This window comes from Leuresthes tenuis, unplaced genomic scaffold (genome assembly GCF_036924035.1).
Source record: "Leuresthes tenuis unplaced genomic scaffold, fLeuTen1.0.hap1 SCAF_4, whole genome shotgun sequence".
Lineage (NCBI taxonomy): Eukaryota > Metazoa > Chordata > Actinopteri > Atheriniformes > Atherinopsidae > Leuresthes > Leuresthes tenuis.
The window spans coordinates 8163612-8182496 of record NW_027325358.1 but is presented as its reverse complement, the minus strand read 5'-3'; the positions used below and the strand labels follow the sequence as shown (position 1 = coordinate 8182496).

The 18885-nt window shown below is 40.1% G+C and overlaps 1 protein-coding gene across 1 annotated transcript in view; it reads right to left on the bottom strand.

Moving 5' to 3' along the window:
* Positions 1-1794: 1794 nt before the first annotated feature.
* Positions 1795-18885, bottom strand: part of LOC140305491 (xylosyltransferase 1-like) — an 85118-nt gene continuing 68027 nt past the window's right edge. Inside the window, exons 9-11 of the mRNA XM_072384382.1 lie at positions 15628-15832; positions 9343-9676; positions 1795-4900 (exon numbers count right to left, since the gene is read on the bottom strand). Coding sequence (XP_072240483.1) covers positions 4578-4900; positions 9343-9676; positions 15628-15832 — 862 coding nt within the window. The 3' untranslated portion in view covers positions 1795-4577. The remainder of the gene's footprint in view (positions 4901-9342; positions 9677-15627; positions 15833-18885) is intronic.

The following is an 18885-nucleotide window of genomic DNA, read 5'->3' as shown; positions in this document are numbered from 1 at the left end:
GAACATGTAAATTGTTTGGAAAAAAAGGCCAAAGTAGCCAAGGTGTTAGAGGTGTTACAGTGAGGGTAACACTTAAAGGTGAGAAGTGGACATCAGTCGGTAAGTAAAAGTTTGTCAATGGATAGAGCTCTTTAGACAGAAACTGTATTACTCTGAAAACACAAAAGACATCATGCTGAAGGGTGTGCCAAGCATTTTATGGACATAGAAAAGCAGAGGAACACTGAAAATACAGTAAGCACACTTTATACATAAGACTAAATATATGAATCTTTTTTTTTTATCTACTATTTCTATGATAACTAACCTCACTGTACTTCAAAATCTTATTCTGGGGTAAATTTTCACTGAGTAGAAACATCTAATCTGTGAGCAATAACTTAAGCATCCAGCTTGCAGTCTGACACCTGTTTCTGTAACCTTTAAAATGAATGTCCATTATTCACTTTTGACTTCAACCTCAGGCTTTAATTTTCACTCCATTAACTACGAGAGAGACTTTCTACTTTTCATTTGCCAAGCGCTGCATCATGTTCACCAACCTATAACTTTGTCTCTCTGTTGTCCGGAGTTCAGCAGGTAAGGTAGAGTAGATTCATTTATAGAGAAGATCTTTTGATTCTATTTTGTTTATCTATTTTTGCTGAAAATGTCTACTTGCTAGAAGTGGAAACGGTTTTGGTGCAACCCAATCTCAAAAGACAACATCTTAAAGATAAGTTTGTCTTAAAAATGTTCGTGTAAGAATGCGAAAACTTTTACATTTTTAGGGCAGCATGATGCAAATTTGTATTTGCATATATTTATGTCTAATCATGTATTGTTTAAATGCCGAACTCTAACTCTGACTCTAACCAACTACGACTGAACTAAGTACAAAAGTTGAAACTACAAACCCAACAGATGGGGCTCAAAGTTGGTTCTCTGGCATGACAGTCTGCGGTGTAATGCCACTGTCTGCCCCATGTTATCTTTCTGTTCTGTAAGTGTTTTTGTTTTGTTTGTTATAATAGTGCAATATTACTTTTGTGACAGTTTCATGTAATGAAAAACATAGGCATATTGTAATTTTAAAAGGCAGATGGAAGCATGTAATAAGTTTGGAGCTCAGGAACTTTCATTCTAGTCATTTTACAATTTTTTTTTATCTCAGTAATAAAACTATTACTTTTTGCATCGGGAACCATATTGTGACTAGATTGACCAAAACAGGGAAGTTGGAGTTGAATTAAGGGGTGTATGTCATCTATCTATCCCTTTCCTATACCCGCTTAATCCAATTCAGGGTCACAGGGGGGCTGGTGCCTATCCCAGCTGCCATCAGGCGAGAGGCGGGGTTCACCCTGGCCGGTCCATCGCAGGGCCAACACAGACACAAAGAACCACACACACTCACATTCACTTCTCAGGTCAATTCAGAATGACCAGTTACCGTAACATGGGAGGAAACTGGAATACCCAGAGAGAGCCCACACATGCACAGGGATAACATGCAAACTACACACAGAAACTCCCCACCCATGATTCAATCCAGGAACTTGCTGTGGGGTGTCCACCACACTACCATACAGTCCCAGGAGTATACCATTATCAAAAATAGCACTGATAATGGTATGACTAGTCATTTGATCAGTTGATTATGTAGATAAAAAAACAATCATGGTCTATATTCAACTCAAACATGAGCCTGTTGAGACGAGGATGGATGAGGAACCTTCACGCTATGAGGCTGAAGTTCTACCCACTGCTGTTTGCCACAATATCTTCAATAGTATGTTACAGATCCACACAAGCTGTTTTTCAGTAGACTTTTATTTCCAAAAAGCAGTCAGAGAAAAGTAAGACAAGCAAGTACAACAAAAACAAATCCCACAAAGGGCAGAAAAAAAATAAAAGCTGATAATGACAGAAGGCCTGATGATATATACAACAGCAGACATCGTTTTGGTGTTGCAGTACCAATGAATCACTTGACAGACTCATGGTAGTCTTCACGTAAGATTAAAACAAATAACAAAATAAGGATTTTCTTTTTATGGACAGAGAAGGTTCTAAAAGTCAGCTAAGGCACACAGAGCCTCCCCGGGGAAAAAAAGTAATGGGGGAAACATCAGTCAGAGAAATTTGTGCAACAGTTGCTCAACAATACATTCCAGCAAGAACAACAACAATCAGATTTTCTCTGAAAGGCAAATAGCACAAAGTTGTTGTCACAGCTGTCCAAAACACTGAAACAAGTTATGTACTTTGATCAATAAACACCATTAATTCACTCTTTTTGCCCAGTTATTGACATTTCAAAAACACACCCCAAATAATTCTGTGTCATTTCACCACATCTGTATTTACATGTACAATACTTTTTCAAACAATATGTCAATACAAAATACCTATGTACATCTTCTTCATTTGTGAATAATTTTGTTACAAAATAGGACTTTCACATTTAGTTACATTTAATTAATTCACCTTTTTTCAAAACGGTCATTGAGCTTACATTAAATATGTATTCTGTGATGTAACTGTTAAAAGCACGATGGCACTAAAAGTAATAAGATGGCAGCAGAGGCTGCCGGGGGGAAAACAAAGATGTCCTCTACATTTGAACCCCAGAAACAGTGTAGCTTTGACAGGGAAAGAGAGATAGCAGTTATAATACTCACATCTGACAGAGAGGCAAGGTGAACTTGACAATAATGAACAGTAATGTCTCTTCATTAGCCTGTGTAAAACAAAAAATGAGCTCATGTGTTGACTAAACGATGCTGACAGTCACAGATTGAAAACCTAATTGGCCTCAGATGAAACTTATTTCAAGGTAAAACAAATATGTGACCAAACCTCGTTCAGGATGTGTTGCGGTACAGTGCTACTGCAAATGTAATTAACATGTCTGAAATGTCCAGAGATTGTCTTGATGGCAGAAAAGGTACTTCAAATGTAAATAGGGCTGACAAGGTGCCGTAGAACTGATTTAATAAATTATTAATTTTGCAATCAAGATACAATATAATATTCACTTGAAATTGTACATTATTGTCACAGCATGAATATCATGACCACCCACTGTCATTCCGAAACGGACAAGAACCAGAAAACACCAAAAAGCACAGTTTCTCTTTCAGTCCAGACCTTGTCCGGTGTGTTTGCTTGTGAAGATTTTTTGGTGAGGTTTGTAAGGTTGCTGACCTCTCACCTCACAGGTCAGGGTGGCTTTCTCTTGTGACAGACTCGGCAAACAGCCGTGTAAGGAACCAGGACAAGAGGATCTATTCAGACGGGACAACACTGACTAACACACAGGTGCAGACCATAAAAAGGGTACAGCATAAGTTTGGGGTGTTAGCCTTTGTAAATAAAGGCGGCTTTCTTTACAAAAAAGATATTCATCATGCTGCCAAGGCAGCGTCTCAGTTATTTAGTCACTGACTAAAAATATCAGTATTCATATAAACTTATAAATAAATAGTGACTCATCAACTCCCCCCATTCCCCATTCACACACACAAATTTTGAGACTTCTTGTATAGTTATGTACAATATTAAGTGTCGCTGAAATGACTGGAATAAAAAAAAAAAGAACAAGGATTTTAAGGTCAACTTAAGTTGTTTCAAGTTTGAGGCAGGTTGATTGAGAAAAAAAGACAGACAAATCAGTTCTCTCTTTGTCCGCTGCCTGTCACAACAATCTGGGTGTTATTAAAGAAATCTACATTAGGGAGGTGTTAAATCTGAAAATACTATCGCACAACAGCCATAAACCAATTAACACTAAAGTGTCTACATGTAATTTCTTAAATAATATTTTTTTTTTGTAATTTTCCAGTTATTCTAAAAAGAGCTTTGTATTGGCGTTCCCCTTTTTAATACTAGACACCACAGACAGTTACAGCAGTTGCACAACCTGCTCAGGCACTGAACTGCAGAAATGTGAGAATAATTCTACTGATTTATAAACATCACTGAATCAGTTTTCATAATAACTTTGCTTTTAACGATGCTGTATGAGCTGTACTGTAACTGTTTGAGGGTTGTGCTGAATACGCAGATATTGTTTCATTTGACGATGCTCACATAAACCTTAAGGAGGCACATTTAATGCAGTACCCAGCTATCTCCTCATGAAGGTTATACAGCTAAGGCTTTGTTGCAGCACTACCTAGGCTGCAAGCAGTGTCGACAAGCCAAACTCACATGGCCACGGTGCCCTTTTCAGGGCGTTAAAAGCTGACTTCATACTTCATTCAGAAGCAAAATAAGAGCTTGAAAAATGCAACGCGTGATCACCGTAAACCTCAGCCATGAGAAGAAAGAAATAAATACACAAAGAAAATGAAATAGCAAAGCTAGCAAAAAAAAAAGAAGGAACCCTGTGGGTGGATTGGAAAACTCATTCCTTCTCACTTTCTGTCCAGACAGCCTCACCAATTTCCCACCCAAAAAAATACACTTTTTTGCTTCCTTCTTCCCCCACAGACAGAGGAAGGACACTCACCCATTCCCAACCTGCAAGAAACCTCTCAAATAAATAAAAATAAAGAGTGCCATGGCCTCCTGTCCAGCTGGAGGTCTCACTGCTACCTGATGCGACCGTTAGCACGTGGTGATGCCAGCTGGGATTTGGGATCTGGGCTCAGGGAGCTCCATGGGCTTTTGGCACAGGCCTGCATGACAGGACAAGCAGTGGGGCCAACGGTGCAGATGTCAGCCGCTTCCCACAACTCGCCCACAAGGCCATCTAACCAGCGCTCGAGATCTAGACCAGTGAGGGCCGCATTCCTCTTTGCTTGCTCCACGTATGCCAGGCTGACAGGGATGTTGAGCACAGGGTTGAGGCCGTGGAAACTCTGCTCCATGTAGCTGTTCTTTGCTGGGCCATTGTGGAGCTTTAGTGTGTCCTCTGGAGAAACAGAGAAGGGAAAGACAGTGAATGATAAGTGGAAAGACAGACTGGACAGTAGAGAAAGGTGGATGATCGGTCAGCATGTCCTCTAAGTTTAAATTGGCTGTTGATAAGCTTGGATTGATTTGTACAGTTGAACTTTCTAATTCCCTTGTGTGAAGTTGTAAGTCAGGTCACTGCATTGTCGAACTTATGAAAACAGTCAGAAATACTCAAACTCGCTCGCATTCCTTGTTCTCATTACAGCAAAGTCCTGGAGGATGACTGCAATCAAAGGCGCAGCTTCTCCTTAAAACGCCTTCTCCACCCTGAGCTCCAGTGAAGCTTTAAATTCCTCACTGGTCCTCTAACTGGGATGCTAGCCATCCCTTCTAAGTGTGGCTGTGGAACACAAACTCCCTCTCACCCAGATGTTTGCAGACATCAGCGCTTTTCACACACTGGTGACAGAATGATTCAGTCAGACATGAGGTGCTCCACCAGTCAGCGCAATGTCCATCCAGCTTTGTGGTTCCAGTGAGTCTTATGAAGTCATGCCTCTGGGGAGTTTTCATGCTTCTGAATAAAATGGGCAGTTATAGATATGAGTGTGTATGTGTGCATGTGCCTGCTGCTGCCACATCGTAAAGTTTTACTGGCACTGCATGTAGGAGGGAAACCTGGTGCCAGACACAGCAGTAAATTATAGGCGGGGAGATGGAGGAGTTAAGACCAAAGCACATTTCAACAAGCATACAGCAAGCCAAGCACTCACTAACTACCCACATAATGATAATCTCAATTTAAATACAATTAATATTCTTTGTATCCTTACATCATAGATATGTAAACTATACAGATGTAATTTAACTATATGTCATTGTGTGAATATGAAATGTATGAATTCAGGACTCAAAATGCCTGATTAAACATGAAGCAAAGAGGTGCTCTAACAGCCATGGCAACAACCTTAATGGAATTACTCTACCAAGTCCTCTACCATATTGAAACAATCAGGGCGTTGATTGTCAAAGTGAACCACAGCTGCAGACATGTCGGTTTTCACAGTAGAATATTTGATTAGCTTACAAAACATGGTCCATTGCAATGGTTCCCAGGTTGGGCAACAACATCATTTGAGGGGTTCACACCAGATTCTATGTCCACAGGGTTGCAAAGTCACAGCAAAAACCCAACTCTTCTCAATCTCAAATTTTTATTTTTTCCGTCAGAGTTTAAAGTCCTCATCATTCAAAAAATTCATACTTAAGGATCGGGAAGATATTCTATACTTTGACATTTTAAGATTATGAATTTAACAACCTCTGAGGGGAAAGTGCTCATAGCGAGCCCAGAACCCGTAATGACACATATTTCTTCCTTGTAAGGGACCAAAATCCCCCAAACTCTGGAGATACTGTAAAAGGTAGCTGTTTCTTTTTTGTATTATTATTTTTGTATTGTAGTATTTACTGCATTTGAGGCAATGTACAGAAGTAATGTTATTACAATTGTAGCCATAATGTTAACTTATATATACATACACGTGCCAAGAGAGCCTGAACTGACAGCCCCGAAGCGGCGAAAACATTCAACATGGCTACCGCCACCAGTTGTGTGATTGGCAGTGCAACAATGGATATCTTCTGAAATTAAAGGCTGTTGGTCTCGACAGGGATCTTTGTAACCCTCCAAACAATCTGAGGACCATGGGCATTAACATCTGGACAGAAATCGAGTTTCCTGATGTTTAAATACCTAATTTTCATGCTGTAAAAATGCATTAAGCAAACCCAGGAAGAATATAAAAGTCTGGATGCCTGGTCTTACACAGAAGAATTTGTCTGTGAAATTAAAATGGTCCCAAACCGACATTCTGGTTGTATACAGTTCGTATTCATTTTGTTTAAACTTTTGTAATGAAAACTGTAAGCAGTTCTGAGCAATCAACAAAATTATAGTGTAGAATTCACTGTGCAGTCTATGTTATATGTGAGCACAGTTGTTAGACAGATAATGTGTTCTTGGGGTATACTTTTTACCCCTTTGTTGTGGTCTCCAATAAGATTTTTCCTGCTTAATTCCTCTTTTTAAAACACTGGCATTTGTACACTTGAGATCCAGGGCTACAAAGGCAGGTTAGATATTCAATTTAACCACCCATAAAAATGACAATAATAAGCTTAATATGAACATATTGGAGCAAACTTTAAATGCTCCACCAAGTTTGTTGCGATCTAACCCTCATCCACAATGCAAAAGTAGTGTTTTTTTTTTTTTTCATCCATTGAAAAACTGATGCGGTTACACAGGCGTCACAGGTCCATAGTTTGTCAAAATATTGCACAATAATAAACTCAGAAAGCTAACGTACCAGTTACAAAGTATTGCACATACCTTTAGCTTTCTTCCCTTTACTTGCATAAACTTGTAAAAAGAAAACCCAGAATCTGAATCTGTGGGTGTAGAGTCACATGTCAGATGACATCATAAGTATTCCCTCTATGGGAAAGCACTATATTACTGAAAATGTATGGAGTGGACCTGGAAACCAGCTTGATTTATTCATCAATAGGAGGCCAGAACATAAAAAGGCGAAAGGAAAGTTTGATCAAAAACAAACTTAACAACAATAAACCAGTGATTAAGATGTAACTTATGTGGTTGCACAACAGTCCCACTGAGACTCAGGTTAAAACAAAAGCTGGAACTTTATTTGTTGTTTCTCTTCATCATTAAATGGCTTAGGGAGATTATTAAACTGGGAAAGACATGATTATGCTGAAGCTGGCATCTTGGCTCTCATGCTGCTTTCAAAGCAAACGGGCTGCTGGATTAAAACTCTGCAGTCTTACCCCTTATCCATGCTGACTGATTGATTTAATTGTGTCATTGTTTTTAGAGGGCTAAGTGCGCTGTTGTTTAACAGTCTGTTTAGTATGTATGAGCTGCTCGCTGGGTTATTAGGGGTGACTTGATGACAAATAACCAGGGTCTGCAGAGGCCCAGAGGCTTGATTAGAAAGGGCATCGCTGCAAATGCAACGCTGCAGGGTTGTGAGTGTGTCTGCAGACATTTTAAAACACCTAAATCAGCAATCATTACGTCACAACGAATGCAGCATCTGTCTGTGGCAAAATGTTGGTGTCAGTGGGAAGTAAAACACTAAACACAATAAGCAATTTTTTAGCAAGTAAGACCTTAACAGTCACGTGGGAACAGGTTGGGAATTAGAACCTGACATTTTATCATCATCACAAGACAGTGGCTGATTTTTTAGAACAACATAAGACTAGCGTGGAATACAAAGTAAAATGTTTTCTTGTGCAACCGAGAGTCACAGAATGTTGCAGCAAGTGATGGGCAGATGAAGCTTCTTCAAGCGATGAAGTTTTCAGCAAATTAAGTTTTGAATGTTTAGCAAAGCCACCTGCGGATTAGAGGTTTGAAAAATGGTGCAATATGCATGTATACACCAGTGTTTGAAATTTCAATCCAAATGAATGTCCTAATGTCCCAAAATCTGTTTATGTATTTGTGCCTCCTGCCCAGTTTTTGTCATTTGCATATTTTTTGGTTAAAAGGAACAAATGAAATCTTATCAAATCCTAATCTGAGTAGTTAATATCACTTGCTTTATCTCATCTACAACAACCATCAAACTAGCAACACCACATGGAGCTGCTATCCCATTTGTATGATATCCCAGTCTTCAGCAAGATAAATATGACCAGCCTGCCTCTGATTTTATTTCAGCTTGTTGTGTGAATCTGTTTCTATTTATTTACACCTGTTTCAGTTGAACTAGGGCAATATTACAATGTCAAGATGTTTACGAATAAAATGTTGGCTTAAAATCCTCAGAAGGAAAACAAAGAGAGACACAAATCCATCCAAATAGTCAGATGAACCCATTGTGTGACTGTTGGAAGTGATGCCTATTTTGTCATTGACAAACACACACTCGACACACACTTCAAAGCTTTAATTCACGTGTCCCATCATTAGTAATTCCCTCTGAAAACTAGAGGGAAAAAAATGATCATAAGCATGAAAAAGGTACAGTATCTGAGAACTGTACACGAGTGGCGTAAACATTATTTTACACCTCTGACTACATATCAGAATACTGTTTAGTGAAAAAAACACTAAATGCAGCCGAACAAATTATCATCCTCAATGACACAGTGTCAACAAAACTCAATATTTAAGCATAACAAACTATGCTGCTGTATTAAATTACAATTTGAAGGTCTCTACAAAATCAATGTGGGACTTCCACTAAACATTTTGTCTTTAGAATAGCACCTTGAGTATTTTCTGGAGTCCTCTGTTGTTGAGGAATAGCAACGCAATCAATAGTAATTTAGTGTTATCCAAAGGCTGAAACAAATGACAAGCATTGGTTACGAATAAAGCCTCATAACAACCACAGAGGTAATCTGAATCTCTTTTCTCACCTTGTCGAATAGGCTGGTGCTTGTTATACGCCAGCGGGGCAACAAGAAAACGGATCTCAGCCACAGGGCTCCAGTGGTGCAGGATGCGGATGCTCCACACACCAGGTCGCAAAGGCTGGTTGAGCGGTGGGCGGTAGTGGGTGAACTCTGCGTTTGCGTCAATCAGGATGTCATAGGTGGCTGCGATGACGTTGGTGGGGTCGATCCACACGACAGTCACGGTGACGTTAGGCCCTTTATTCCACTTCTGCATGCCCACCGTCTCATCCATGGGACCCATTAGCCCGCCAATGTTTCTGAACATGCGTTCTTTGGCATCCCACTCTGTGCCAATCTGACAGAGGAGAGAAAAAATAGGGATGAAGGGAGTGTGTGACAGAATGGGGTAAGATCTGAGGCCAGGAGAGAAGTAACAGCAAAACGCTCAGGACGTGCCGCGTGGGCACAGACTGTAAATTCACCTCTACAACTCCATTTAAAGCACAGAAATCAAGAAAATTAAACTCACTAATTAAACAGAGCATTAAGATAACCAACATCTACACATATCATGAGTACTGCTCAGCATGCATTCCTCATCAAACAGTTTCACTCCCAAGCTCATCCCTCAACATAGCTGTCATCTATTGTTTTATTATTTAGAAGCTGTTTGTTCTGATTTGCACATTTGAATTTATTTGTCCACAGCTGCTGAAGTGGCCGAGTCTGGGAGGCATGCCAAGGAGGGCGTATGACACCCAAAACATATCCCCCAAGATATAAGGATCAAATCCACCCCTGTTTTCTTTCTGAACAAATAGTTTGGTCACGGGATGAGAGTGGCAGAGGGCATGAAAACCAGTATCTAGGGTTAGGCATAATTATCCTAAGCAGTCAGCACAGAGACAAGACAACAACTCCCCATCAATATAAAAAAAGAGGCAGACGCTGAGTATATTCAGACACCGCAATCACAGCCTTTTTGACAGGGAAAGAAAAAGGGATTCTAGGTTGGACACCTCTTAAAAATGAGCTTTCAATGCCTCCATCGAAGACTCGGGAAACTGCATTCCCTGTGACAATTCTGAGATAAGTGAAGCGAGTTTAAAAATAGAACAGGCAGTAGTAGTGAGTAAAGTATGTTCTAGTTGAATTAAGAGACATAAAGTGCCTCAGGCTGTAGAACATGGAACTTGTTGCCACCCCACATAACACTGGAAGAGTGCCTGAGGAACAAAGAACCACGTGAAGGTTAATATGCCTTGTAAGCTTACATTTTAGGATTTAATATAGCAATACATTTTTGCATATTACTGGTAATGTATTTTTGAAAATGAAAAACATGGACAACCATTAGGTGAGGTAAATGAGTGCAGCTAATTGCCTTGAATATCTGCTCTGTGGTTAAGACTGTAGCTGAAGAGAAGTGATCTGAGTGTGCTGTACTGCAAAAAATGTGCGGTATGCAAAACGGCAGACTTGACTGATGAGGGAGGCAGGGTGACAGGAACAGAGGAAACACACATACAAGCACCGACGAGGAAAGATGTCTAGAGTGTTGGCAGAAATGTGAGAGGGATGGCAGCTTTGGGAAGCACACATCCTTACAATGGTAGCTGATTAACGCAGCCTCACCCTGCTGAAGGATCAATGGCTGACTGGAACTGACTCATGATTATATCCTCTGAGATTTCAATGCACAGTAAAAATAGACATCGCTTGTGTAAATTAGGCCGACAGCAAAAGATTGATTCTTGGCGATCTGTTAAAGACACCTTGTTTTCATCTAAATTACTGGAGTGACCTTTACCATTCCAACCTCCAGGACCTCATATTTATTTCTCATTTAAATGACTTATTAATTCCCTTCTGCTTAACATATTGTTCAAAGTGAGCACACACAACACCCCAAATTCAAGAACAAGAAATAAATTTGCGGAGTATTAAACTAAGATTCTCATTACATTTCAGTAAAAACCTTCAGACTGCTGTCTAAACTTAAAGTTGTGAGAGGAAGATTCTGACAATATTCACGTCATGGGTGGGAGGGAAACCCTTGAGACCTGCCACTGGATCTTGCTGGCAGTCTGTTCAGCAACAAGCTTTAACTGAGCACAACTTACAGTAAAATATGCACAGCTGGTGATGCTGCAGTCCGAGTTTAACTTTTTCAAGCAGTTTCAGACCAGCAGCTTGAAACTGCAGCACCCCTTCTTAATTCAACAGGCTTTTTTCTCACTTAGAAGCACAAACAGCTTAATAAGATACACATGCAGCTTGTCTGACAGACTGTCTGCCAAATCACTACCCTGATTTACACAGGAGCACTAAGCAGGAGAAGACTTTTTCTTTTTCAAAATTGGGCATAAAAAAAGAAACATTATTGCGACATATATATAAACCTGTTATTGTACCAGTAAAATGTTTGGGCACATCTGCTTATTCAAAATGGACGGGTAGGTGTGTCCAAACTTTTACGGGTACTGTACATCTACACTACGTAGATGTACAATAACTGTACAGTACACATATACTGCCCACACAGTCAGTACAATTTCTAGTCACAATTTCTGACTCACGGAAAAAAACGAAAAGATGCAGGCTATTCCTTATGGTTATTCTTAGTTGTCACCAGCTCCTGTGTCTTCTATGTACTGGAAAGGAACTGTGCGGCATGTGTCGAGCACCAAGGTCAGTTTGAGTGTTGTTGAGTCTTTACATGTCGGACTGATTTGACTCTCATGTGAACGTAGTGACTGTTAATTGCTTTGCTTTAATTTAACTTTATAGCTAAATATTTTGAGGATCGTTTGAATTATATTCCTGAATTTATTACTTTACATATTGCAATTATTTACTTCTATAAAGAAGGCAGTTTATCTGCAGGTTAAAGATGGAGTTTAGAGTAGCACTAAACTCCTACCAGTCTAAAAGCAGGTCAAACAGGGATTCACTTGTGGCACTTCTCAGCTTCAGCCTAGAGCTTACATTGACCTCCAAAATCAATCTGCCTCCCACTATGTCTACTAAATAAGCTTCAGCTTAAGACCAATAACCAATTACAAGCTTTCAAAAAGTCCCAGACTTATGACCTTCTTTTGATTATGGCTCTGCACAGAGGCACAAAGTTTTTGAGAAACTAATACTAATCTGAAAACCGTATCATGACTTTACACATTCTTGTCAGTTATCCCATTCTTCTCCAGGTCTGGACCTGTCCACTGACTTAGATTCATATTTTTTCGTTCTTAAACAGCACTTACTGACATGCATTGCTATTTACAAAAAATTTAACCCTCATTTATCCTCTGCTGTCAACTTGACAAATGGAAGGAAAAACTCCTGATCTGATAATGACTTACTTATGACTTATATTTCACATTTATTACTTTTCTCCACATACGCCCCATCATTCAAGTTATTACCTATATTCCTTGTTTCATCCTCTGCTCTGTCTGTGCCTTACTTAATAGAAAACATAAAACACTCCCATCTCATAATCTAGCTATTACGTTTCTTCACTATGACCTGTCGACCTTGCAAACCTTTTCTCCACGTCACCGGCTTGCTGGCGCCTGGAGTCTGACACTTCCATTAAATAAGGCAGGTCAGTTTGATCAGGAAAGGGCATGGACAGTCCCACTGTACATCTGGCCCTGTTTAAAACCTTAGGGCATGAACACCCCTGGAAGGTCCATTCAGAAGCTCATTAGTAGCACTTTTTTGAAGGGGCAAAATTAAACACAGGTGTTCACCAGGAAGACCAAAGGACTCCCCTGGGGCACCCATTACACTACTGGGTAAGATGGATGGATGCTAATAAATATTCACACTGGAGTGAAGGTAGAAGGACGGGTGGCAGAAAGTGCAAAACTTTTTCTGTTACCTACTGTAGGCCTGAGGAACAGTAGCCTTTAAACAACATGCCAATGTAGGCAAGCCTATTATCAAAAGATTCTGACAGGGGGCACTCCAGAGAACTCAGACCTCTGCAGGATTTGCAGGATGTAAACAAAAAAAAAAGAAAAATTTGGTTGATGTTAAAATCGTGACAGAAAAAAGGCGACGGGGAAGGCAACATGATGTAGAGCCCTTTAAACTTACATAGGACTTATGGTCACATTTGCCCAGACATGGCCTCATTCTTCCATCTGCACATTGCATCTTGTGAACATGAAGCGGTAATATCCAACGACATGCACATCCAATGCTCAAAAATGTTTTGGGATACACAAGGCAGGCAGCCACTGTTAGCATGAAAATATGTAATTAAAAGCAAGCACATAAAATGTTTAAAATAGTGGGGAATACACTTCTTGTGTTTAATAAGTAGACCAACACTTAACTACAGGACATCACTGGCTAGCTTAGCTATATATGTGTATGTATGTATGTATGTATATATATATATATATATATATATATATATATATATGTTTGTGTGTGTGTATATATGTATACATAGGTTTAGCGAAAGTTTAGCTCACTGAAATATTTTTATTGCTACATAACTATTTGGGTTTTTGGGCTGCCAACTTTTCACTTCAGCTTGGAGTCAGAGCTGTTCTGGGGGCAAATACCAGCTATGATGAGCTAGCTATGCAGATTCTGGGGCATACAGCACCAAGCTTTCACTTCCCTCTATACTGGTTTAAAAAAATTTAACCTTTGCTGCTCAAAGCTGTTTGTGCGACATCAGTCTCCCTGTTTTACTTAACGGCATCATCAGTAGTGAATTTGTTTTTCACTGCGCGAGAATACTTTGAGCAAAAGTTAAACTAACGTAAAACATTTCTTTTATTTAAATTAGAGATTTTTGAAGAATAAATTTCAGCTCTGTGTAAAGCTCTCATCATGTATTTTAAACATGCTGTCGTTTCATCAGTAAGAAGGATCAAACGACAGGTTGTTGTTTTCTTCAGGGGTTTAAAGAAGATTAAAATGCATTCTTTCTGCTTTTTGCATGTACCATGTATACACAGCATGTGTATAGAAATTCTGATCTTGCATAATGTTGTAGAACAAGGATTTAACCATAAGTCAAAGTCAATGTTGTTCTATTGTACAAGATTTACACAGCAGAGCATAATATACCTCTCAATGTCAAGTCCGACTTGAGGTGAAATACTAATTTTAACTGTGTGGGCTTTAAGTGGTCCTATACTAAATCATGCTGTAAAAAGGCCTATAAAGGCAGCCAGGAGGCAGCAACGGGGGAGTGAAATGAAAGACATATCTGTCTTCCTTTATATTTGAAAGAAGACAGGGAACACGTTGTTAAGCCAACCATATGGTTTATCTAGCAAACTTCAGTGTACAGCTTCAGTAATATGGTTCATATCTGCTAAGCTGACAAAAGCACAAAGCTAGTGCAGCAATGGCGTGCTGTCTCATTTGAGCTCTTTTTGTGGATGTTTTGAATGGCAGATGGACAAACTGACTGACAGCCAGTGCACTGTGCCAGACAGCGAATGCTTTCTCAGACTGAGCATCCTGATAAAAGCCACAGCTCGCATCACTTCTCTGTCACTCATGGTTTCATAGGCTAGACACACAAACAAGGCTCAGTAAGAGGGAGCGCATGGCGGCTGGGTGTCTGGATCCCTTTGTGTTTGCTCTGAGATGGCTGAGAGAGGTGAAACTGGGTCAAGGTGTGCCCAGGTGGGCTTTCCACAGGCTCAAACAAAGCAAACAAACTCACAAACAAATTTGTTGACATTTCTGCTTCCCACAAAGCCGTGCAGGATAAAGCACACAAAAAGGTCAATTTACATCCGCTCAGTTAATTTTGTCCTTTTTAAAAGACACTCTGTGGCTGTCACATCATAGCTGAGTGGCTGTATCCTAAACAGGCATTGTGATAAACAGAAACACAGATTAACATAACTAGACAATCAAGGGAAGCATTCCAGTGTGAAGGTGAAAAGACATTCTATTAGGAAACAACAAATAAGCAGCACATGAAGCGCTCATCCCTGTAAACTTGGATGAATTCAGTCAATTTACATTTTACAAGGCCATTACAGGCACCAGCTTAATTGTGTGGCGATGTGCTGCTGCTATAAGTCTCAGTAAGGGCGTCGTAGCAATGAATATGAGGTCACCATGGCAATGAGCTGTATATCTCACCTCTAATTATATACTGAAGAGCTGTGATTTTCCTGCGTGGTGCTCAAAGTTTTAATACAACTCATTTCCTGATGCTGGCAGTGACTGACTGGTTGTTTTGTGTCTCATGCCAAACCCGTGACCTAAATGCAAATTAAGAAGAAAAGCTCTGATACACAGGCCAATGTGCAGACTCACCTCGGCAAACTGCAACCTGCTGAAGGTGCTAGTGGGTGGTGTGGTAAGCTTGAAGTTCTTCTTGGGTGCCACCCAGGTCTCCATGGTCTCCAGCTTGCTTGTTGCCAGGTTAGTGGCATGATGCTTGACCAGGTAGCCCTGGAACTGGTCTAAGTGGAAGTAGAGATGCACTGATACTGGGTGGCCCATGGGAATAGGGAAGTACCTGGCAGAGCATTGAGAAATTGAGAATCCATTAGCAAACACGATACCTACTAGTCTACCTTCTGTTCTACATTTCAGGGCTGATCCTGTAAGAAGAGAACAATATCAAGATTCGTCTGGATAACGTCTGGAGAGAACCGGCCATGCACATGCAAATCTAGCTGAATGCTTATGTGTGCCTTCAGTAAAGGTTAGTGAGGAGTCAATGTGATCTCTAATTGTGTGCGACGGAGGACATTAATTCAATGACCTTTAACAGAAATACAATCGGTCAAAGACATGTGTCGACAATGCAGATAATTTCCGTGAAGTGCTGCTTGTGGGCTCCTATGCCTATCCTTTGGTTACTGGGGTTTTTCAGTTTCAATGTCTGTGCTTGGCTACTGCAGTAGATCAGAGATGCAATTCTGTGCACCCAGTCTTGAGGTGCTCATCATTTTTATGTCTTTATGTTTGCTGGGAAACAGAAAATATATGTGCAGCAATCAAACTGTTGCCAATTGTTGACATGTACAAAACATAAATGTAAGTGCAGTATCTAAGTTAAAACAGATCTTGAACAATAATGTGGAAGTCCAGGCTCTGGGGAGGATTCATAAGACCTGTTGCCACTGATTTTCAGTCCACTTCTTGTGTCATTTGGCACACCTCAGCCTTTTCTCCCTGTTTCTCTTTAAGAATGGCTTCTTGTCAGCCACCCTTCATGGAGACCATTTCTGATTCACTGAACAGTAGATTGAACAGGGTCACATGCTTCTCTCAGGTCCTGCGTCAGGTCTTTGATGGGTTTTCTTAAGGACATCACTTTCAGATACTGTTCATCTGCTGTAGATATATATATATTTTTGGCCTGGCACTATAATTCTTTCAAGGACACATGCTGAAATATGGCAGGTTTTACCATAATAGCTCTTTGAGGATCACCTTGTTGGTGCAAAAATGCTATTTCATGTCTGTAAAACTCTGTTATTGGTGACATTTTTTGATCCAACTAAAGAAATGTAAACAAACAATGTTCTCTGTTAAGTGTAGACACAACACTGGTTCATCCCTAAGATTGTTAGCCTTTTTGAATAATTCATAGGTCAGCATTGAGTGGCTTAAGAATAAAAAGAAAAGAAAAGAAAAAAAGCATATTTGACTGGAAGTGATCTGATACATGGACTTGGTTGAAAATGAGTGAAAAACTAATAGCTACGGAAAAACTTTGAAAAACTTTCAGATAGGCGGGAGAACAATTGCTCAAGATGACTTTGAAGAGATTGCAAGACAGTCTGGCTGCTTGGACGTAAATTATAAAGAAATGAAGCATGGCTCAAGACTTTCGCACTGTTAGTGACTGCTGAACGCCTAATTACCATTTAAGAAGTTTTGAGACCTACTTATTAAATAAATAACAAACCTGCTCTGTATAAATGATTTCTTCACAATGAGCTAGTTACTTCAATATGAGCTTGAGTTAGAGGGATGCTTAAAGAAGACATGTGATAGTCAGGACCACAATAGTCACATGCTCCATTGGCAGCAAATACAGATTTGTTATGAACACACACTTAGCATATTATGAGTTTGCTAAACAAAGTTAAACTGGGTCATCCAGTCAGCTGAAGCTGAATGACGGTCTTGCCCCTCTGATTAGTTTGCTGTTTATTTGTGCCTCACTTCATATGCGGCAGAGGGTCGGCCCTCGGGGCAGCCAGCCGGAGTGACTTCTGGAAAAACAAAAAAGGGGCAAGGATGGGCACTGCTGGGAAACGCTCCACAGCTGCTGTCTGCACACATCCTGACTCCTTTCTGCTCAGATTTCTCAACCCTTTGCTTCCTAAACTCTTCTTCATTTCTTCTCCTTTAGACACACACATACACAGAGCTAAAACACAAACGCATAGTGTTTCTCCCTGCTCCCCTGTGCCCACAGCCTCATCAGTATTCCACTAAAGGACCAGGAGTCAGCCCGTCCTGGTAAATGCTACCCTGACAAGCAGAACAGCAAATATTTACACCCACAAGGATTGCATTGCACACTTCCCCCCTCTCCCGCTCCCCTTTTCTTTGTCTATTTCTCTCTGTTTCTCTTGTGCTATATTTCCTTTATTTCCCACTTGCCTCTTTCTTTTGGCTTTCCTCTTTATTTCATCCTGCTTTCTGTCCTCACCCCTCAGCGTTCAATCTCCTCTAACACATCTTTCCTAAAAGAGAAGTGACTGCCAGAGTGAGAGGCAGTGAGAAGGGGCTGGATCGTAACCTGCACAGAAGCTCCATTCAGGCATTTACTCCACAGTATCTCCAACCGAGTCACAGTGAGCTGCTAAAAGCGTCAAATTGCTCTCTGTGTCCTTTTCCTCTATTCTGCTACAGTCTCACACTGAGGCTGACCCATCCGTTAGGAACACATCTAAATTCTACATGCATGCAAAATATGTGGCCACACACCCACTTGCCATATGTGAGCTGGCTTTTGACATAAGACGAGAACTTGAATAAGATAAAATTCCAAGTGTGACGTACTTCAAGGAAAATCCTGATCGGTATTAATTACTTGGCTTGATCAGTAAAACTCCGATTCAATAAAGCATTAATAAGATGGCTCCAGGCAGGCCCTGCACGGCCCCACCACACACATTTTGTGTTCAATTATTACGCTAATAAACCACAGCGTGGCTGAATTAAGAGAATCACAAGGCAATTAGTTTGTATTTCTCCTTTCTTCTTGAGCTTGATCTTAGTAATGTCTTACTTCAGTAGTGTGAGTCTTTGTAACTCACACGATTTATGTGCTATAAACGTACGATAAAATAGTATCAAAAACGTATCTCATGCTTCTGCCCAGTAATGACGCTGAGATCAGTTTATGACTGTCGAAGCAGTAACAAGCACAATTTTGGGACTTTTGTGACATATTAAGCTTTGGAAAAATGTAGAACACATCAGACTAAAGGATATATGACAGTATAAGTAAGGGAAAGGAAAAAAATCAGTCCTTTGAACAAAGAATTCACAATACCAATATTAATTGCAAGATCTATAAAAAAAGCATAAAAAATATTAAGAATG